This window comes from Macaca thibetana, chromosome 18 (genome assembly GCF_024542745.1).
Source record: "Macaca thibetana thibetana isolate TM-01 chromosome 18, ASM2454274v1, whole genome shotgun sequence".
Taxonomy (NCBI): domain Eukaryota; kingdom Metazoa; phylum Chordata; class Mammalia; order Primates; family Cercopithecidae; genus Macaca; species Macaca thibetana.
In genome coordinates, this window is record NC_065595.1 from 59,851,919 (window position 1) to 59,874,788 (window position 22,870).

General features: G+C 45.0%; 1 protein-coding gene across 1 annotated transcript in view; it reads right to left on the reverse strand.

The window, feature by feature from the left end:
* Window positions 1–208: 208 nt before the first annotated feature.
* COLEC12 (collectin subfamily member 12) overlaps window positions 209–22,870 on the reverse strand; it is a 185,245-nt gene continuing 162,583 nt past the window's right edge. The window contains exons 6-10 of the mRNA XM_050767638.1: window positions 15,870–16,358; window positions 14,134–14,270; window positions 12,795–12,904; window positions 2,528–2,673; window positions 209–919 (exon numbers count right to left, since the gene is read on the reverse strand). Of these exons, the coding sequence (XP_050623595.1) occupies window positions 900–919; window positions 2,528–2,673; window positions 12,795–12,904; window positions 14,134–14,270; window positions 15,870–16,358 (902 nt within the window). The 3' untranslated portion in view covers window positions 209–899. The remainder of the gene's footprint in view (window positions 920–2,527; window positions 2,674–12,794; window positions 12,905–14,133; window positions 14,271–15,869; window positions 16,359–22,870) is intronic.

Genomic DNA, 22,870 nt, shown 5'->3' on the forward strand with positions numbered 1-22,870 from the left:
AGTGGAAGCATGTCTTGAGTTGCCCACTTCTTCTGCGTCTGATCAGGCACATGTCAAGAATGTTGGCTGGTGATGGGCTCAAGGCACAGCCCACTTCACTGAGTCGTGCATGCGTGCAGGCTTGATTGACACTGGCAAAATCTGTAAGGATATTTCTAGACATTCCAAGTGATTGACTCCTCTGAGGAAATGAAACATTAAAAAAATATATATATACACATGTATATTTAATTATTTTTTTAAAACCACAATTGAAAAAATTCTTTGCCACTGGGTAGAATTAAATCTGACAGGAAACCCTAGGAGTTTTTATTAGTACCATTATTGTTTTCTTTGGCTCCATGTATTATGTTGGTAAAATGACAAAAAAAAAAAAAAAAAGGAAAAAAATTGTAAAAGGCAAATATTTTGTACAAAAATACAAAGTTTTAAAAGCTCTTTAAGTATATTTCATATTATTACTAAGAGTTGGCCTATATATCTGTATGTCTGCATATTTTTCCTACACTTGGGATTTTTAGAAACGTATGGTACTGTTTACACAGTATATGCTTAAGTTCTTCCTATAACTCAACAATCAATGATAGCCTTTTTCTGATTGTAGTGTTCCATACTTCGGAAGATATAATTTGAATAATTGCATGGTTACTGACGGAGGAAAATCTATGTGATTCAGTCCATGTGCACAATGAATTTCAGCATATCACCCTGGGGAACATTTTAGTTCCCAAGTCTTTGGGTAATGATGGATGGTAAAACACTAGCTGTCAATTTTTTTTCAGTAATTGGTTTTCAGTGCTTTTTTTTTTTCAATCTGATGAGAAGGTGATGCAATTAGAAAGGAGTGTCCTTTGCCTTTGAGAGCTGAAAATTTGCTCATGTGATTCCATCACAGTCCATTATAATGCAGATGACAGTACTAAAAGAGAGAAATAAGAATGGGCATTAGTTTTTCTTAAATAATAAAGTTAAAGTGCAATTCAAAAAAAAGAAACGTGTATTTTTATAGAACAGTGTCTAAAATACATCATTCAACAATGCTTATATTTTCAAAGAAACATCTAGAAGATCTTATTCAGTTGAAAAGCTAAGTTCCATTTTGAAAGAGCCTATTCTGGGGAAGCCTGGTCCCTACTCAAATCCCAAATGGCCAAACAAAGCATACAAAAGACAAATCTGAGTTACTTGTCACCATCAATTATAATCTCTTGTGTAGATATCTGTGTTTTTCCCCCTCAACTGACCCAGCTGTGAGTTCCTATGTGTCTTAAGGTCCCTAGCACTTGGACCAATGCCTGACACATCAAAGGTGCTCAATAATTGTCTGCTGAATGGCAATATGGATAATTTATGCCCCAGTTACTTCCAAAAATAGTTTGACCAAAATATATTTGAGGTTTTTGTTTACTGCCAACTTTTTAAATGAACAGCTTTATTGAAATACAATTCACAAATTGTATAATTCACCCATTTAAAGTATATAATTCAGTGGTCTTTGGTATATTCACAAAGTTATGCAATTTAGAACCAATCTAGTCTAATTTTAGAACATTTCCATCACCCCAAAAAGAAACCCCATACCCATTTGCCTTCATTCCCCATTTCCCCCATCCCCATCACAAACTTTTAATCTCATTCTGGTGAAGAAAACGAAGATGCCGCATGCCAAAGAGGGTCGTGTGTTAAATAAAGCTGTAGGTACACAGCCTTTGAAGTCAAGAAAATCTCCACAAGCTGCTTTGGCTTATGAGCTTATAAGCAGCACAGACGATCTCTCTCTATTATGGATCACAGGATCTGGCCTATAGTAGATGCTCAGTAGATACTCGTGGAACTGAATGTGTGGCCACCTGGATTAGCTGTGTATGAATGTCTATGAAAAAGGACTAATATTGGTGCTATATCTTCTTTCTTTCTTTCTTTTTTTTTTTTTTTTTTTGAGACAGAGTTTCACTCTTGTTACCCAGGCTGGAGTGCAATGGTGTGATCTCGGCTCACTGCAACCTCTGCCTCTTGGGCTCAAGCAATTCTCCTGCCTCAGCCTCCTGAGTAGCTGGGATTACAGGCACATGCCACCACGCCCGGCTAATTTTGTATTTTTAGTAGAGATGGGGTTTCTCCATGTTGGTCAGGCTGGTCTCAAACTCCCCACCTCAGGAGATCCGCCTGCCTCGGCCTCCCAAAGTGCTGGGATTACAGGCATGAGCCACTGTGCCCGGCTGGTGCTATATCTTAAAGAACAATTAACTCACAATATAAGATACTTATCTGGGTCAGTTAGTTTAGCATTCGTTGAGTACTTCCTACATGTGAGACACACTTATTATTTAAATCTTCACAACAACCTTGTGAAGAAGATGCTATTACTATTCCCCTGAGGTTAATCACCTGCCCATTTAATAAATAGCAGAACCAGGACTGAAACCTAATTGCAGAGCCTGCATTCAGGGCCCTTGTACTCACCACCCCTCACCCTTTCATAGGACATAAGCTGGCAGCTCCCTCTTAAATCCCATCTACGGCTCACCTGTCTCTCTGTCTTTTTCGCAAATGAAGTTATTGACGTCTTCACATTGGAAATCGTTCCACTGCCCAGCAAAAATCAAGCCAGCACAGTCTTCTCCTGGCCCGTGGCCATGACCCCAGTTATCCGGCTGTCCAGCTTTCCAATTTCTTTTAGCAAAACAGAAATTGAATGTTATTTGCACAGTAATGCACAGCTTTTCTTTACTCAAGAGCAGCAGAGAAATATAAAAAAACAAAACTGAAGCATGTCATCTATGCTGGAATGAAAATGCAGTTTAAGAAGCAGTACGTGTTCTTATTCAGAGTAAGGAGGAGCTGTTTTGGAGAGTAATGTGTAACGCAGCATCTCCCTGCAGGCCTGTGATCTTTGCTACCATGAACCAAACTCACTACGCTGGTTCATCACAATGCGGAGGGAGTGGATCTTGCTTTGGGACAGTTAGATGAATGATTTTCTAATGTGTACTGGAATGCTCACTTCTGGGCATGAGTGCATATATGTGTGTGAATATCTATTCATTATGAGGACATGATACACACACACACACACACACACACACACACACACACACACACACGGTCTTGTGAGAACCCAGAGGGACCTTGTACATTTCAATATCTTGCCTCTAACAAGTCCAAGAGCCAGGAAGAGAAAGTGAAAGACTTTTGAAATACATTTACAAGAACCTACAATTACAAATAACTGGTTATGATTATCTGGCTGAGTTGTGGAAGGTTGATCGCTTTAGAAATAAATAGTAATTTAATCTTACTGAAAATGACTCCTACATTTCACTGCCTTTTTTGAGAGAGAGATTCTTAAAAACAAGTTTCTTTAGGATGAGTTCACATGGGGCTTTTAACTTGGATGCTGTGGCTCGGAACAGCACTTTGCCACAGATAACAGTTCTTGATTCTGTTTCCATGAATAAATCAGGTGTGCTTCCAGACTTACCCTTTGAAGGCTCAATCTTGTCTAAGAAGCAGATTCATTCACAGAAGCTTGCAGCTGCTGCCTGAGAGGACAAGCCAGCCTCACGTGGAGGGTCTGGAAGAACATCTGCAGCAGAGGGTGCTTCCCATAAACAATGACTCATTACCGCACTGGCCACAGAGTGTCCTCAGGTCACCCGAGAAGACAGCCTGTATGGCCCTGCATGTCTGGACAATAAGACCCGCAAAACCAGAGGGCAGCGTGAAAGGACGGTTGAAGTCCACGGTCAAAGGATGGGGACAGGGTAGAACTGACTCCCCCACACCAAATGTGTATTTTGGGATTTAAAAAAAATGAATATGAAGGCTGGGCGTGGTGGCTCATGCCTGTAATCGCAGCACTTTGGGAGGCTGAGGCAGGTGGATCTCCTGAGGTCAGGAGTTCGAGACCAGCCTGGCCAACATGATGAAACTGCATCTCTACTAAAAATACAAAAATCAGCTGGGCATGGTGGTGGGCACCTGTAGGCCCAGCTACTTGGGAGGCTGAGGCAGGAGAATCGCTTGAATCCAGGAGGTGGAGGTTTGCAGTGAGCCAAGATCATGCCATTGCACTCCAGCCTGGGTGACAGACGGAGGCTCCATCTCAAAAAAATATAGATATTAATCGAGTGGCCTCAATTAAATAAACCTAGTGATGAAAGAGAATTCAGAGGAAACCATCGATTGGTGAGAGTAAAAATGGGATGCTACTTAGAAGGGAGAGTTAGAAAATAGTCTCACTCACTCACTCACTCACTCACTCACACCAGGCATCCATAGCCCTCCTGCTATGAGCCAGGTATCATCTGGGTGATGGCAACATAGCAGTGCAGAGAAGACACAAAGTCCCAACTCTTAGAGCTTACATAACAGACGAGTCACAATGAGTTCAACATTTCAGCCTGTGACAATCTCAGCCCGACACCAGATAGAGATGAAGTTGGAAGGAAAAGTAGTTTACTTTCACATTTGCTTTTTTTGTGTAACTCTTTCCACCTTGTGAGATTCTTCTGGAGATGTCAGCAATGCCTGAGCAGTTTGATCTTGTGGATGTACATTTTATTCATTTCTGCCAGTAATATGAGGGGGTTTGATTCTACTTTTGTTTATAAAATTTGAGATCTATGACTCCTGAATGTATAATGATAGGATATTTGATATTCTTGATTTCTCAGTTAATTGGGAAATTGTGTAACTACGACTTCTTTGGGCTTAGAAGTCCTGCTTAATATTTTCCCTTTGCGTTTCCTTTTAAGTCGTTTTAAGTTAAATAAATAAAAAGGATGTAACAACCAGGCAGAGAAATAACTGAGTGATAAGAAAGGAGATAATCTTTATCACCTTTCTCCATTTGATTTACCAGGTCACTGGAATTCTTTACATACAGTGCTCAAGGCTTTCCTTAGGACTAAAAGCAGAATGCAGTTCTATGAGCAGAGGTGACTGCAGTAGGCCAGAATGGGTGGAAAGTGGGTAGCCTGAAGGCAGGCTGCAGGGACAATTTATTCTGTGGACTGACCACCCAGAGTCTGAAAGCATCTCTTCAGCAAAGCTAAAATCACATGGAGAGATTTGCGGGAAAACCCCTCAGTGTGCGTGTTTATAATAAAATAGCACATAACATGTCAAATAAGCATAATGTATATATTTTGGGGAAGAATGTCAGCTTAAACAGTGCCTTAACCTCATTCACAGGTAGATTCTGGCAAGATGAATGGCTGAAGTCTGGGGCTCAAAGCCCCGAATTCTACATTATCATACACATGTCACAGAAGTGAGTGGTAGCAGCACATACATGTACTTGGACATCATACTCTGAGTACACCAGGAATCTTGGAAATGCTTGGACTGACTGCTCTAGTGAGCTGGAAACACACACACACACACATCAAGTATATATATCTAAATATAAGATATTTAGAATAGGATTTAGAGGCTGGGCACGGTGGCTTACACCTGTAATCCCAGCACTTTGGGAGGCTGAGGTGGGTGGATCACCTAAAGTCAGGAGTTCAAGACCAGCCTGGCCAACATGGCAAAACCCCATCTCTACTAAAAAAATACAAACATTAGCCAGGCCTGGTGGCAGGCGCCTGGAGTCCCAGCTACTGGGGAGGCTGAGGCATGAGAATCGCTTGAACCCAGGAGGTGGAGGTTGTAGTGAGCCAAGATCACACTACTGCCCTCCAGCCTGGGCGACAGAGCGAGTCTCCATCTCAAAAAAAAAAAAAAAAAAAAAAAATAGGATTTAGAATATAGGACCGTAGAATGAAAGAGCCTGGAAGAGAACCTTTAGCATCCTCTAATTCAGCCTAGCGCAGTGGCTCACACTGTAATCCCAGCACTTCAGGAGGCTGAGGCAGGAGGATCGCTTGAGGCCGGGAGTTCAAGACTAGCCTGGGTAACACAGTGAGAACCCCCCATCTCTATAAAACATTTAAAATAAATTAGCCAGGTATGGCAGCTGATGCCAGAAGTCCCAGCTACTCAGGAGACTAAAATAGGAGGATCACTTGAGCCTGGGAGGTTGAGGCTGCGGTGAGCCATGATTGTGCCACCGCACTCCAGCCTAGGCAACAGAACTAGACCATCTTAAATAATAAAAAATAAAACACAAAAAACTAAAAGCACAATGTATGATATTATATGAAGCAGTCTGCATAGACAGAAAGGCAGCACATTTTATCTTTGTGATGTGAAGATGAAAGCTGTGACTTGTAATTGTGATAGCACACTCCCACCAAATGATGTCCTGTGGACAGAGGAACAGAAGAGCTTCTAGTGTGTTTGGGAGATTCTCAGGAAGACTGTCACATCTCTGGTGATCCAAGGTAGGCAACTGCAAGCAGGGTAGGCAAAAAAGCTCCCTTAGCATTCTGCTGAGCAGGTGGGCAGTACCCAGGTCCCATATGTGTTCGGCTCTCACAGGTCTAGCAGGCAGCCTCCATTAACAATGACAGTCTGCGCAGTGACATGCTTATACCTACATTCATTACACCAACAGTAAAAGGATCAGCCCTTTTTTTTTTTTTTCTTTTGAGACAGAGTCTTGTTCTGTCTTGGAAAAAAAAAGAAAGAAAAAAGAAAAAAAGCCAAGGCCAGAATGCAGAGGTGTGATCACAGCTCACTGCAGCCTCAACCTCCCAAGCTCAAGTGATCCTCTCACCTCAGCCTCCTGAATACCTGGGACCACAGATGTACACCAGCACACCCAGCTAATTTTTAAGTTTTTTGTAGAGATGGGGTCTTGCTATGTTGCTCAGGCTGGTCTCGAACTCCTGGGCTCAAGCAATCCTCCTGCCTTGGCCTCCCAAAGGAAAAGATCAACTTTGACATGTTCCTGTTTTATAGATCCTTTCTACTGTTGGTCTTTCTATTTCACTGCTTTCCAGTCTTTATTTTTTCCTTCCTTTGACTTACTTAGGGATTAATTTGTTCTTCTTTCTCTACCCTGGTAAAGTGGAAGCTCAGATAATTGATTTTCAACCTTTAAACAACGCTTCTAATATATGTATTTTAAAGCTATAACTATACCTTTCTAAATACTATTTTAGCTGCACTCCACATATTTTGATATGTTTTCATCTTCTTTGAAACATTTTCAGATTTCCTTTGTGATTTTTTTTCTTTGACCCCTGGGTTATTAAGAAATGTGTGATTTAAAATAATTGGGATTTCACAGATATTTTTCTATCTATGTCTAATTTAATTATTTTGGTCAGAAAACATACTCTATATAGTTCTAGTTGTTTTTTTGTTTTTTGTTTTTTGTTTTTTTTTGAGATGGAGTCTCGCTGTCTCACCCAGGCTGGAGTGCAATGGTGTGATCTCAGCTCACTGCAACCTCTACCTCCCGGGTTCAAGCAATTCTCCTGCCTCAGCCTCCTGAGTAGCTGGGATTACAGGTACCTGCCACCACACCTGGCTAATGTTTTGTACTTTTAGTAGAGATGGGATTTCACCATGTTGGCCTCACTGGTCTCGAACTCTTGGCCTCAGGTGATCCACCTGCCTCGGCTTCCCAAAGTACTGGAGTTACAGGCGTGCGCCACCGTGCCTGGCCTTATAGTTCTGGTTCTTTTAAATTTATTGAGACTTATTTTATGGCCCAGAATATAGTTCATCTTGGTGAATGTACCACACGCACCTGAAAAGAATATGTATTTGCAGATGTTGGGTGAAATGTCCCACAAATATCAAATAAGTCAAGTTAGTTGATTGTGTCTATTATATCCCTATCAATTTGTCCATCAGTAACTGAGAGGGGAATGTTGAAATCTCCTTTGAAGGCCTGTTCTTTGCTGTATCCACAGTTAGGGTTGCTATGTTCTATTGACTGTGACATGGCCCCGGAAACCTGCCTTTTTAAAACATGATCCCAATGACGACTGCTCACTCACACTGCTGCCCCCACACTCCAGAAAAGATCCTGCAGCCCAGCACAGAGGCTGGCTCATGGCAGACACTTCAAGGTAATTCATCAAATGTTATCATGAGACTATGGGCCAATGGACTCTAATCTCCAGTCACGGACTGGGTGTTGACCAAGAATGAAGTTTTCACAGGACCTGGTGAAAGGAGAAGAATAAGGACGGTGTGGTGTGTGTGTGTGAATGTAAGATGGCCAGCCGTCTCTTCCTGGAAATAATTACAGGTTTACTATTTTCTTTAATGTTGAGATTTGCCGATTGGTACTTTTTTAAAGCCTTGTCCTTAATCGGCAAATAAAATCCTGCTGATCTGTGTCAGACCTGCCAATCTTTCTTTTGAAATTGTATTGGTGTGTGGATCCAAAGCCCCTGGGGACCCATCCTTGGAACTGTCTTGGGCCATTGCAGCTGGCATCTCACGCCACCCTTTCCCCTCAGCTGGTCCTGTCCTGCTGCGGTACAGAAGGAGCCGTAAGATTCAGCAAGTCAGCTTGAGTGTTTCATAGGAAATAGGCCTGAGGTCAATCTGTGTGTCCCCTAAGCCTCTGGCTTCTGTTCCATGTCACTGTTGCTGTCCATTCCAGCACTCTCTTTCACAACCAGGTCTCAGCATGAAAAACGAGGTGAGGCCGAGACGCAGAGGATAGAGCCTTTTACCCCTCGTCTATTTTCTCTTTAACAGTAACCACGAAACCCACGAACCATTTTAAAAGGATGGTATGTGTGCTGGGAGAAAAGAGTAAGGGGAAAGCAGTGGTACTTAATTCTTCTTAGCCTGGGCAAGGGATGGAATGGTGCCAGGCCCATCGACTTCTATTTTTTGGAAGAGTTTAAGAAGGACTGATGCTTTTTGAATGTTTGGTAGAATTTGGCTGTGAAGCCATCTGGTCCTGGGCTTATTTTTTTTTTGGGGAGGTTTCTGATTGCTACTTCAATCTCCTTATTTGTTATTAGGCTGGCCAGGCTATTTCTTCCTTGTTTTTCTTTAAGAGATGGGGGTCTTGCTCTGTTGCTCAGGCTGGTCTTGAACTCCTGGCCTCAAATGATACTCCCACCTCAGCCTGTGCTTTCTATTTCTTCTGGATCCGGTCTTGGTAGGCCATAGGTTTCTAGGAATTTATCCATTCTTCTAGGTTATCCAAATTTTTGGTGAATAACTGTTCATAATAGTCTCTTGCGATGATGTGTTCCAGAAATCACTGCTGGTGGCAGGGGTAAGGGAGGTGGATGGGCCAATGCTTGGAGGCCACAGATGCAAAGACGAGGCGAGTAAAAGTCAGTCTGATGGCTGGGTGTGGTGGCTCGCGCCTGTAATCCCAGCACTTTGGGAGGCTGAGGCGGGGGGAATCACCTGAGGTCAGGAGTTCAAGACCAGCCTGACCAACATGGTGAAACCCCATCTCTACTAAAAATACAAAAAAGTTAGCCGAGCGTGGTGGGGGGTGCGTGTAATCCGTTACTGAGAGGCTGAGGCAGGACAATCACTTGAACCTAGGAGGCGGAGGTTGCAGTGAGCCGAGATCTCACCACTGCCCTCCAGCCTGGCGACAGAGCAAGACTCCATCTCCAAAAAAAAAGTGGGTCTGACTGGGAGGAGACATATTTGGGGCAGTTTATACTTGTGGGAGACCCCTGAGAGCCTAAAGCCCAGTCCCCATTGCCAGGGCATGCAGAGAACGTTTTTCTTGTGTTCTTCACAAACCTGTTGTGGGACTTGAGTAAGACACTGTGTGGACATCCCAATCAGGATACTGTAAAATATATACGTGCTATGTAGTATTTATCAGCAACTGCTAACTAATATGATAATAATTATGATGATAATAGTAATAATAGACCAATACCAGCAGGTACTATTTCTCGAGCACTTCCTACGTGCCAAGCCCTGTACTAAAGGCTTTACATACAGATATCACATTTGATTTTCACAATACTGACATAGGTACTTTTGTAAAATTCATCTTCTAAATGGGGACATGGAGGTTTTGTGGGGCTGAGGAACTCGCATGAGGCCCTGCAGTTTTGAGAGTTGCTGGTTCAAGGCCCAGAACCGCGATCTTGCTGACGCTGGAGCATGTACTCCCTCCCTTGACTGCACTGGCTTGCTTTCTAGTGTGTGCATTGTTTATTATTATATGTCAAATTAAATTAGCCTTTGGTTATTGAGACCTCATAACATGCCTGCCTAACTTATTCTTGCTTTCAAAATTTGATCCTGGGGATTTTTATGTGCCTATGTATTCCTTTGGGTGGAAAACGAGAAGCACAGCCTGTGTGGTGGCTGGGGTGCAGAGCTGAGGATTTGGGAGGCTCCAAAATGGCTGTGGTTGGGGACTGGGTGCCCAGTGAGGTGTCTGGTGACGTCATTCTTCTCAGGTCCTGGGTACCAAGCCGGTGCGCTCCATCCAAATCATATCATTCTTGCTGGACCCCAGGGAAGAGGAGAAAAATGTCACATTGGGAGAGCTGGCACAGACAGTCATGTTCCAGCCCAATCCATTCCATATGGGCCAATCCAGTTTTTTCCTTGAGGAAAGGCTTAAGATTGAATTTCTTAGTGAGTCTAACCCAGACCTTTGTGCATTTATGGCAGTGAAAAAAGTGAAGATGATTTTTTTTCCAGCTTCTCCCAATACTCTTTAAAAAAAAAAAAAAAAAAAAAAAAAAAAAAAGGCCCTGGCACTCTTGGCTGTCAAAAAAGCAGAATTTGTCCATCCCCAGCTCCAACCTTCTACAGCTACCGTTTCAGATGGTGATTCCTGCAACCGTTTTGGGTCTCCTAAAGTGTGTCCCTGATGTGTTGGGCACTTTCCTTGGCTCATCAGGCAAATTCTCAAGTGCCAGAGGATGCCAGGGGGCACCCCTTCCTCTCCCCAGGACAGGCGCAGAGAAGCAGACGGGTCTCTGACAGACCTGCAGCAGACATCCACTTGCCCTTAAGGGAAGTCTAAATCTTCAGAGCAGACCTAAAATCTTCTAATGTTTCAAATCAATATTTGGCCACGTGTTTATTTTTTATAAAGAGATGGCCTGGCTAGTTGCAGTGGCTCATACCTGTGATCCCAGTGCTTTGGGAGGCCAAGGTGGGAGGATCACTTGAGGCTAGGAGTTTGAGACCAACCAGAGCAACATAGTGGACCACGTCTAAACAAAAGCTGAAACCATTAGCCGGGTGTGGTGATGTGCACCTGTGGTCCCAGGGACCTGGGAGTCTGAGGTGGGAGGATCGCGTGAGCTGGGGAGATAAGAGGCTGCAGTGAGCCATGATCGTGCCACTGCCCTTCAGCCTGGGCAACAGAGTGAGACCTTGTCTCTTAAAAACAAACAAAAATAAAAGAGAGATGGCCTTATTCTGATTTCCTCCTTTCTCCTCTGATCCTACTCACATGGAGAATTTGAAAGTACGAAAGAGCCTGTTTATCCAAATGCACATGCACACGCACACAGGGACATTTTAAAAACTCGATCTGGCTTCTCCATCACCTCTGACCCTCCTCTTTGCTGCTCGGCTGATACACGCCTAGGCCTCCATGGCCATGAGACTGTCTTAGGCCTGAAACACCCTTGTTTTCTCCTCTCCTGGGACAGCCCCAGAGGCCACACCATGGCCTTTGCCCAATGCTCAGAAAGTGCTTCCAATGCGGTGATGCTCTTGTGCCTGGTGGAGCCTCTGCAGGGTCTGGCCTCTCTGTCTCCAGCAAACTAAAGGTTACTCAGAGGGTTTTTTTTTTTTTTTTTAAATAAATTCTGCTTCATTTGTTACAGTTCCTTGCAATTTTCACACCTGTTAGAGGCAAAGTCAGAGTACGGAGACGTGAAAATCAAACTGATGCAATACAGTCATTGTTAGAATTAGGGAAGGGGTTAACATCCCCTGGGGTAGGATGAGATCCTGGAGACTTCTGGGTTAGCTGAGAAGGTACCTCAAAGTGATTCTGTTCTTTGTTGCTCCTTTCATAGAACTTAGGTCACATGGGACTTATAGGGAATCTTCAAACCTCTAGGGGATGGTTATCCCGCAAATGCAACTTTGTTTATGGTGTATTTTAACTTCCTATGTGTAGGAAAATCACACATTTGTAGTTTCTTTTTTTTTTTTTTTTCTTTTTTGAGATGGAGTCTTGCTCTGTGGCCCAGGCTGGAGTGCGGTGGCATGATCTCGGCTCCCAACAACCTCCGCCTCCTGGATTTAAGCAATTCTTCTGCCTCAGCCTCCTGAATAGCTGGGATTACACGCATGCGCCACCATATCTGGCTAATTTTTGTATTTTTTTTTAGTAAAGACGAGGTTTCGCCATGTTGACCAGACTGGTCTTAAACTCCAGACCTCAAGTGATCTGCCCATCTCAGCCTCCCAAAGTGCTGGGATTACAAGCATGAGCCAGGAAAATTACACATCTGTAGTTTCTAATCACACTCTGCCCAGAAGCCCAAGTAGGTTGTCAGGGGCATCCACAGTGTGATCCTGAAGGGAGCTCCCCAGTTCTTGGAAACACGCCTGGGGCGAACGCTGATCATGCTTGAGGTTGCCTGGGCTTCATCATGCTTTCCCATAGCGTTTAAAGAAAATGCCTCGACCAGAAGTATTACGCTGTGTGGTTTTATGAGTTTCATGATTTTTTCCTTAGAAATGAAAAAAAATTCACTCCATGAAAAGAAGAAAGGAAAGCCTTATTTGACAGCGTATCAACTGTCAACCACGATTTCTCCAGGGGAAATACGCAACTAGTACCAGGAGCCCCAGTTTGGGAGGAGCGTCTAGGACATGAGGTCATTAAGGAAGAAACTGTTGGGAGTCGGGCAAGAAGCGACAACAGAACAGTGAGAGCCTGACCACCAATCTGGAAGCTTCTGAGTACTTACTTGTAGTCTGGAGATGTCCCATCCAGCCACTTCCATTCATTTTCATGCTCTGAGTCTGTGAGGCCGATCCAGTGGCTCTCTCTCCCTACCATCTGTTTTTTTATCCATTGCTGAAAAACAAACCAGGGATGGTGCGTGACTATTTTTCAGAACAGATGTCTCAGGCCTTCTTCTTTTATTTAACATTTAGAAAAAAGGATAATTTAAAAGAGGATATTTGTTAGAACGTGTAGCCTGCTTTTGCTTTCTGCTTTTTTCTTGCTAGTTGCTCTGTTTTGCACTGTTTGGGGGGCTTTGACTTTTTCTTCTTACAAGTTTACAACTGATGTTAAAGTGAGGCTCTTCCTCTAAATCACGCAGACAACTCAGTGAATGTCCATTGGTTCCACCTCCTCCTACCACCCACCCCTTTCTCCCATGTCCTAATCATAGGAATAGTCATGATATTATTGGGCACTTCCTCTGGGCTGGGCCCCATGTGCAGTGTGTTGCACGCAGTGTGTCTTCAAGCTTTTATAACCACCCATTGAACAAGCATGAGAAGCAGCTGAGCTGGGCTTGGGCCTGGTCTGTGTATTCTAAAGCCCAGGTGCTTGGTCACTCTCTGCCGTGTGCTCATTCCAGTCAGTTACTACAGGAAACATCTGTTTACAGGACTGTGTCTGCTGGAGATAACTTAGGGAAAAGGGAGGAGGCTGCTGGAATGGTGTGGTATCAAAGAAAGCGCTGCATTGTTGCTAGACAGGCCGCAGTTTTGGTCTCAGTCTGCATAACCCTTGCTGGGCCTCAGTTTTCCTATCTGTCAAATGAGGACAATAATAATACCTACGTTCCAGGGTTGTTGTGAGGTTTAAGGGAGAAGATGCCTCGCACAGTGCCTGGCATACAGAAGGGGTCTAATGAGTGGACACTAGCATCACCATGTGTGGGCCCTGCCTCCTCAGCCTTCTTTGCTCTTCCTGACTCCTCCGGGGCCATGCGTGGTCCCTTGCACCCCACTCCATCCCTATAGTGCTCATGCCTCTGTCTCTGCCCCCACAGGTGCCTGGTGGCAGCCCTCAAGCTTCTCTGCATTATAATTATTTCAACAGCCACCAGAAGGAGCCACACATCTCCAGGCTTGATAAGTAATACCTTCCAGGAAGAATCATGAAGATACAATTCCAATGCCATGAACGCTTCTAGCCACTGGATGAAATCCAAATCTCTGTCATGTTGCCTCCCATGTTTACGTGACTAGGAATTCGTGATATCTCCAAATCCCCAACTAGCCTGCAATTTCCAGATGTAAACTATCCTTAAATTATAGTTTCCCCGACCAAGTATGTGGCAGGCATACCTGTTCCTCCCTAGTGTTTATGAAAACGAGATGGGAAGACTTGTCTTCACAGAAAAGCTTTGCTTCCTCAAAAATTTCTTTCTCAATAGAAAAATAGTAGCATTTGTCTGTGAAGTTCTTCCAGTGAGGCGGGCAGCCTAGGAATGCAAAAGTGGAAAACAATGATTACAAAAATCACAGAAAGCACTCTGCTTTTCTTCAGTTGTGTTTCAGAGGCCAAAACTGTGGTCCTGCTGGGAGCGGCCTGAGCGTCCCTGCACGAGGCCCACAGCTGATGTTCACGGACGTGCTCGCAGCAAGCATGAGCCCAGAGTGGACTGCAGAGCACAAGCCAAAACCACATAATCTGTAAAAGATCTTTGGCTGGGTCTTTGTTCTTCTGCGTCTGGATCCGTCTTCACAATGACAGAAATAACAGAAGCAACAACAAGAAGCAGGGCAGGCACAGATGTTCAGCGTCAGTCTGGAATCATATGGAACCTATGAACAGTTGGATGTGAGAACCCAGCACCAAAACTGGGCTCATGGATCAACAAAGATAACCCAGGCCTCACCGACCAAAATCAAGTAGAATAGGGGTTGGGTTGAAGGAGAGAAAAATAGGCTTGGTTGCTAACCAAACATTTGCGTTTTGTCAAATGTTTAATTATCAAAAGACTAGAAGGCACCATAACATCTAACACCTCAAAAAGAAATTAACTGTAGTCATCAATAGCTGAGGGTTCCATCCGCATGTTGATGGAGCTAACGGAGGGAGCCCATCTATCCCCAGAGTGAGGATGTAAAACGAGGCAAGAGTGGTCAGGGTGGCCAGCCGCAGGCTTCCCTGAAGGAAATGTTTTGCATTGTGTTTGTCTTCTGAGGGCTGCCCCCTATAAATAAACAAGTGCAAGAGCCGGTGCCGTGGCTCACACCTGGAATCCCAGCACGTTGCAAGACTGACGCAGGAGGGTTGCCAGAGACCAGGAGTTCAACACCAGCCCGGGCAATATAACAAGACCCTGTCTCTACAAAAAATGAAAATAAAAAATTAGCCAGGTGTGGTGGCACACCCCTGTGGTCCCAGCTATGCAGGAGTCTGAGTGGGAAGATCGCCTAAGCCCAGGAGGTCAAAGCTGCAGTGAGCTATGTTTGCACCAGTTCACTCCGTCATTCCAGCCTGGGTGACAGAGTGACACCCTGTTCCATTCATACGTACATACATACTACATAAAACAATTTGTGCTAGAGAATCTGATGGTGTCTACAGAGAAACACATGACTGGTGTGGAGACCTGTTTTGGCAGCAGGGCTCCTGTGCCAGCCCCTAAGATGCCTTTGCTGTGAAATAATATGGAGCGGGGCACAAGACATGGTGACTCACACCTGTAATCCCAGCACTTTGGGAGACTAAGGCAGGCGGATGGCTTGAGGCCAGGAGTTTGAGACGAGCCTGGCCAACATGGCGAAACCCCCTCTCTACTAAAAATACAAAAATTAGCTGGCCGTGGTGGCACACGCTTGTAGTCTCAGCTACTTGGGAGGCTGAGGCAGGAGAATTGCTTGAACCTGGGAGGTGGAGGTTGCGGTGAGCTGAGATCACGCCATGGCACTCCAGCCTGGGTGACAGAGTGAGACCCTGTCTCAAACAAAAACAAAAACAAATAACATGGGTGGGGCCACACACTAGGGGCTGGCTCAGTCTCAAGCACATGCACTGCCCTGTCCCCCTGGCTGGAGGGAGGACTCGGACTTACCATTGTCCTCTGGTGCCGGGGTTGGTTCATTCTGCAGGGCCAGGGGCACCACTGCTCCTGATGGGCCAGGAGGGCCGGGGGGGCCCTTGGGGCCTGGCATGCCTGGTACCCCAGGCAAGCCTGGCAGTCCCCGAGGTCCAGGAACCCCAGGCTCCCCCACAGTGCCCTGCAGTCCCTGGAAGCCAGGAGGGCCCTGGGGCCCAGGGAGTCCTTCTTTGCCTGGAGGGCCTGGGGGGCCTGGGTCCCCACTGGGGCCCTGAGGGCCGGGCTTCCCGGGGGAACCGCGGGAACCTTTGGGGCCCTGGGAGCCCTTAGATCCTTTGCCGCCACGCTCTCCGGGGGGACCTGCGGGTCCAACTGGGCCTCTCTCACCCGCAGGGCCAGGCGGTCCAGGCTCCCCCTTCTCTCCTTTCTGTCCCTTGTTGCCAGTTGGACCAGGGGGTCCCTGGGATCCTCTGTCACCTTTTGGACCCCTGGGGCCCGGTGGACCTAAAACATAAAAAAAAAAAAAAGCGTCAACATGAAATCCACTGTGAATGACAGTTATGAATGATTTTTCTTCTTATAAAATCTCCAAACTAAAAAAACCTAGCATACAAAATATACACATTAGGGAAAGATTATTTGTTTATCATACGACTGTTGACTGTTACGGGCTAAATTATGTCCTCCTCCAAATTCTTATGTTGAAGTCCTAACCCCCAGCACCTCAGGATGCAACTTACTTAGAGGCACGGCCTTCACAGAGGTCATCGAGTTAAAACGAGGTGACATGGGTGACCCTAACCCAATAGGACTGGTGTCCTTAAAGAAGAGGGGATTTAAAAAAAAAAAGAAGAGGGGATTAGGTCACAGACCCACAGAGGAAAGATCGCCTGAGGACACAGGGAGAAGACAGACACAGGGAGAAGACGGACACAGGGAGAAGACGGACACCTGCAAACCAAGGAGGGAGGCCTCCGAGGAAACAACACGGCTGACGCTTTGATCTCGGACTCGCGGCCTCCGGAACCGTAAGGAAAGAAATGTCTGCTGTTCAAGGCTCCCAGTCTGTGAACTTTGGTACGGCAGCCTGAGCAAGCCAGTGTACTGTGTGTTCTTCAGTAAGCTCACCCTTCCTCTTCAAGCTTTGAGAATGTATTGTAACGGTGCACAGCTTTTTAGTGCCCCACTGATGTCCTTCATGGTGACACTGACAACCAGGGGCTTATTCTTCACAGTGACTCACACGATTAAACTGGGTTCTCTTAGTCACCTGGGCCTATGCTGTCATCAGCAGGAAAGTTGTGCAGACCAGGATCAGGATTTGCTCTTACTTATTTCCTGTTTTCCTTAATTTGATAAATATTTATTAAAGACCTATTATATGACAAGCACCGTGTTAAGGTATTGTGGGATAAAGAACTGAAGGAGACCAAAACATGCCATCAGGTGTTGACAGGCATTGATGTATTAATTCTCTCCCTATAACCAAGCCTGTAACTTCCCTATAACCTTCCTCTCTGTCGCACCCCAGCTGGCATGCCTGTGCTGTCCACCAAAGCTGTGGGGATGCTGGTGTCCTTAGGGCTGAGCCTCACTCACCCGTGGGCCAGCTCAGAGGGACGGGAGGTCTCTGTGGGAAAGCCTGGTGGGGCTTTGCTGCTCATTGTGGACAGGTGTCCAAACTCTCTGGGTTGCTTTGTAAGTCTAATAATATACATAAGGAAGGTAGGCTAGAGAAAAAAGTTATGTGGACCATCAAATTGGGAAGAAAAGCAAATACTGCTGTCCCCAACATCTCATAAAGAGGCCCACATAACACAGGATTGTTTTTCTTTCTTTAGTTTCTCAGAGGGAACGGGAAATTTCACACAAATAATCCCCTACCAGGAACTGTATACTGAGACAATTTTCAAGGTACTTTCACATACATTATGCCACCTGATCTTGCCTGTGATGTGGAATTCTCACTGCACAGACGAGGACATGTAGGGCCAGAGATGCCAAACTATTTGTTCAAGGATACTTAGCTACTAGGAACAGATACCAAGGAGAGTAAGACATGGTCAATCACAGTCTAGTAGTGGAGCTGGGGCATGAACTCAGGTCTTCTGATGTCGAAATGAATGAATCGGAGAGTTTCTGAAATCTCACAATTCTGCATGAATAATAAAAGGCCACACTTATTCTCTCTCTTTTTTTTAGCGACAGAGTCTCACTCTATTTTTTTAGAGACAGTCTCACTCTGTCACCCAGGCTGGAGCACAGTGGCATGATCATAGCTCACTGCAACTTTGCACTCTTGGGCTGAAGCAATCCTCCAACCTCAGCTTCCTCCCATGTAGCTGAGACTACAGGCTTGTACCACATTGCCTGCTTTTAAAAAATTTTTTTTAATTTTTTTGTAGAGATGGGGGTCTCACTGTGTTGCCCAGACTGACCTCGAATTCCTGGCCTCAAGCGATCCTCCCCCATCGGACTCTCAAAGTGCTGGGATTACAGGTGTGAGACACTGTGCCTGGCCTTACTTTTTCTACAGAAGCAGAAAGCCTGTAAAGTTAGAAGGATAGAAGTGCTGGAGCAATGGAGGATGGGTGGCAGATCTACCCTAAGTTCCTTTATGCCTCCTGCTCCTTGTCCTCCCTCTCCCATTGGTCTGAGGACAGAAATCATGAAGCAATCCTTCCCACCTCTCTAGGGGGATCTCCCTGTCTCCTTCCCCACCCTAGGTCTTGATGGATGTCTACTGTACCCTAACATCCACGGCTCCCAGTCAAGCCAATCCATCCGTGTTCTCTCTTAGCAGAAGCTTAGGCTCTGGACTTAGTTTGCTTATGGAAGGCTACCCATATGTCGCTCACAGATTTATTAGCAGGACCCTCTTCCAGTGGTAAGAGAGTTTATGCTAATGGCAAGGACTGGCCTCAATGCATTCTTTCTAGCGTTATCTGCTCCACAAATGGGAGACTTTAGAAGACTTAGGGATGAAGTCACTTCTACCTAGACCCATGTCACTGACCTCTGCCCACAGCTCCTGTTGACTCCTACTTGTCTTCAGCAACCCTGGGCTCTGGGCCTTTATATGCACCTGCTAGTTGAAGGGTCCATCTTCTCTGGTTCTGCCAGCACCTCTAACCTGCGTGTCCACAGCTGAACTTCTTGTCTCTTTGCTGTGCATGTTCTCCTTCCATCATCCCTTCTCCCACCACATTGCCACAACCCTCTTTTCCTCGCCCTGACCCTGGTCATGACCCTAGTGTAGGCTCTCTTCTTCCCACCTCTCTCTGTCTTTTTTGGAAGGTGTTCACGGTAACTTCTTAATTGATCTTCCTACCTGTGATTCCTCTCCATTCATTCCACTCTGCCTTTTGTCTTCCTTAAGCCCAGCTCTGATCTCCACTTGCTCAAGAATATGCGGCCCCACCTGATCAGTCTGGCATGAAGGCTCCTCCCAGCCTAGTCTCGCCTGTGTTTATTCTATCCTCCTCTGTACTTTCTGCACATCTCTTCTCTGACAATTTCCTCTGCCCATGTCCTTCGGTAATATTCCTGGCATCCTCCCAGGCCACTTCAGATGGAAGTTTTCTCTTCTCTAATCTTATAGTTCTTATTTGTTCTACTCAAGACCCTTCTCCACGTCTAGCCCCTTGTAGGGTCTGGCCCACAGTCACTATTAAGCAAGTGTTTATCAAATACATGCACATCATGGTTTAAAAGTCCAGCACTCTAATGCTCAGATTTTGTGCCCCAGGTGAGATCAGAAGGGATAGGTTTTTGGGGAAGGGTGACCTGCCTGGTGCCCCGCATCTTATAATAATCTCTGTATCAGGGGGGCTGTGGCTGCCACTATGAAATAATCATAAGGAGATCCATCTTTCCTTGCTACTGACCCTCATGAATTAATCCAGTGGGTCTCCACATCCACAGTTGGACTTTTTTTTTTTTTTTTTTTTTTTTTTTTTTTTTTTGAGACGGAGTCTCACGCTGTTGCCCAGGCTGGAGTGCAGTGGCGCGATCTCGGCTCACTGCAAGCTTCGCCTCCCGGGTTCCCGCCATTCTCCTGCCTCAGCCTCCTGAGTAGCTGGGACTACAGGCGCCCGCCACCGCGCCCGGCTAATTTTTTGTATTTTTAGTAGAGACGGGGTTTCACTGTGGTCTCGATCTCCTGACCTTGTGATCCGCCCGCCTCGGCCTCCCAAAGTGCTGGGATTACAGGCTTGAGCCACTGCGCCCGGCCTCACAGTTGGACTTTTGTTCTGCCTAACCTGGTCAGGCTCACCTACATAGCCTATCCCATTTAGTAAAGATAGGGAAGGCAGACTTTTTGCTGCCAGATCTATCTCCTTTAAAAAAGTAACTTAATGCCTCTGTGTAGCTGGGAAATAGCATCTCAGAGACGAATAGTGGTGAAAGTGCCACGTATGTTCCCCCACAATGGACGTAGCATTATGGATAGTTCTAGGGAAAACATACTGACAATTTAGGCCAAAACAAAACAAAAAATTCTAGTATATGTCGAGTAACTGCAAAATTAAACTTTTTTTCTCAACTATTTCTGTTTTACTTATGTTCTGTGTTTAACTTTAGGAAATCCAAATAATGAAGATGGCATATTGGGAAATTCAAGTGTTTTAAGAAATAACCTTTAGCTTTATTCTCTTAATTTTTTTTTTTTTTTTTTTTTTTTTGCTGATAATTTGTGTTTCTCCATCACTTGCATCTGGGGCTAGTGCTATCCTTGCAAGTTACAAGAAATGAGTTTACCTGTGACCATGAAAGAGGAACTGATCACAGGCTCATGTCTGCTGGTGGGGGAGCTGTATTTCTTCAGAACACCTTCTTCTAGCTTCTGACAGAGTTCCAAAGATACAACGCTCCCTCCCTCTCCTGACATGAATCCGAGGCCTCCCTCACCTGGGGTGAAGCTTTTCATTCATCCTATTTATTTCTGGGGTAGGGTAGTTTATGGTGTTCCGCTATTTTCCTCTGGACTGGAAGTGGCTGTTGAATCTCCCCACCCACTCAATGTGTAAGTTGTGGCTTATGTGAAGAATGACATCAAATGTGGATCCCACAGGTAGCACAAGATTCCAGCAGGTGCTAATCTCCAGATCTTGTGAAGGAAGGGAATAAACAACGGGGGGAAATGCACATTTTTGCCGTTAATGAAGATCTACAGTTCTACTTGTGATTGATTTCCCAGCTGGATTAGTATAAAAACCAAATTTCCCCATCTGAAGTACTACATCCATCTTAAATAGGTTACCTGTCTTTCTCTTAATCAGATAAGGCTTAATATTCCTGACTGTGGCTAAACTGGCAAGCACACTGTGATTGGTGTCATCCACTACAGTTGCCCCAGCCTTCCAAAAGCCACAAAGGAGCTGGCACTCTCTGCCCTCACATGCTGGGTTAGGTCAAAACATATTTTATATGTCTTACAGATCAGGAGATTCACATAATCTACTTTGGTTCATTAAGACAGGCTAGAAATTTCCTGGATTTTGTTTTTCTTTTAAAAAAATCATTGAGAAAAAGAGCTAAAGCCATTTAAAAAGTCAACACTGGATCCTCATAAAAAGTAGATTATTCATGCCAGGGCTTGTTTTCCTCTAGGACCCGGGATGCTGGCACTGCTGATTAGCATCTGGATGATCTCAGGCTTTGAGGTCTCACTTGAATCTTTTATTGGGCAGCTGTCAAGGTGAAAATAAAATGAAATAGTGAAATAAAATAGAAGCTGCCCTTAGTGCCTGAAAGCAAAAAAAAAAAAAAAAAAAAAAAAAAAAAAAAAAAAAAAAGAAAGAAAGAAAGAACAGAGTATTTATGAGCTTGTGCAGCAACAGCTTGAATTCAGGGTTGAGAAAACCACAACGCTGCGTGGAAACACGTGATGTCCTACGTGGAAGGACATTTGAGGTTTGCTTTCAAACTGAGTGAAATTTTAACTCAATGTCAAGGCCAAGTACGGGTGGCTCACTGGCTCAGGTTTCTGAAATGCTAGGATGCCCATGTGGCTGGTAAAGCCGTCACAAGCTCCAGAGATGCCTGAATATGACCAATACCAGAGCTCCAAGCAGCCCGGGGTCTGTGCTGTCAGTGACACCTCTACCCCACCGTCCCCAGGCCCCACGGTTTTGGGAGCCTTGAAAATCTGTATTTTCTAAACAAGCAGTTCAAAGAGGATGGAAGACTTTAAATCATTGTGCTGCTTGTGCTTTGACAAATCAAACTATAGGCCTGAGAAGTGCCCAGTCCAGTTTCCTACACAAAAGAAGTTTCAAATGTGTTTTCCAACAAAACTGCTGGTGCTTAAGAAAAGGAAGAGAAACTGCTTTAATTCTTAACTGCCATCCAAAATCTTAGAGACTCAATGTTAAGACCCACTGGTGGTAAGATTGGAAGATAGGCAAGGTAGAGGAAAAACAGCGATACGATCTGATGTTTTTCTTCTCATTTAAAAATCTATGTTGAATGCACTTAAATTAATCAAATATTTATTAAATGCCTACCATAGGAAAAAATCATTGTGCTTCACTGAGGTGAAATGGAATGTACAGATTAAAAACAAATACAACTGGGCTTCTGGAAAGCCTTGGAAGTGCCTTGTCCACAGAGGAGGGTGTATTTAACCACTGTTTCTTGCCAACTGTCTCCGGGATCTCCAGCTACGCCGTCTTGTTTGGGGAAGTGCAGCACGAGGGAGTGGTTGGTAATGGGAGGAACCGAGGCCCCTGCCTGACCCACACTGTGCTGTCCCCTGTCCCGTCAGCCTTCATGTGCACCTTTCAAGGTTCAGCTCAAATGTCAATCCCTATTGAAACTCTAACCAACTGCTCTGCTGTCAATAAACTCTCTGTCATTTCCACCTCTCCAAACATGTTATCTATTCATGGTGGAAGCATGAGTTTGCAACTAGACAGACCTGAGTTTGGCGCTGTCTGCCATTTACTAGCTGTTTGGCCTTGGATAAGTTACCCAGGCTCTCTGAGTCTCAGTTCCCTCCCCTGCAAATGGGG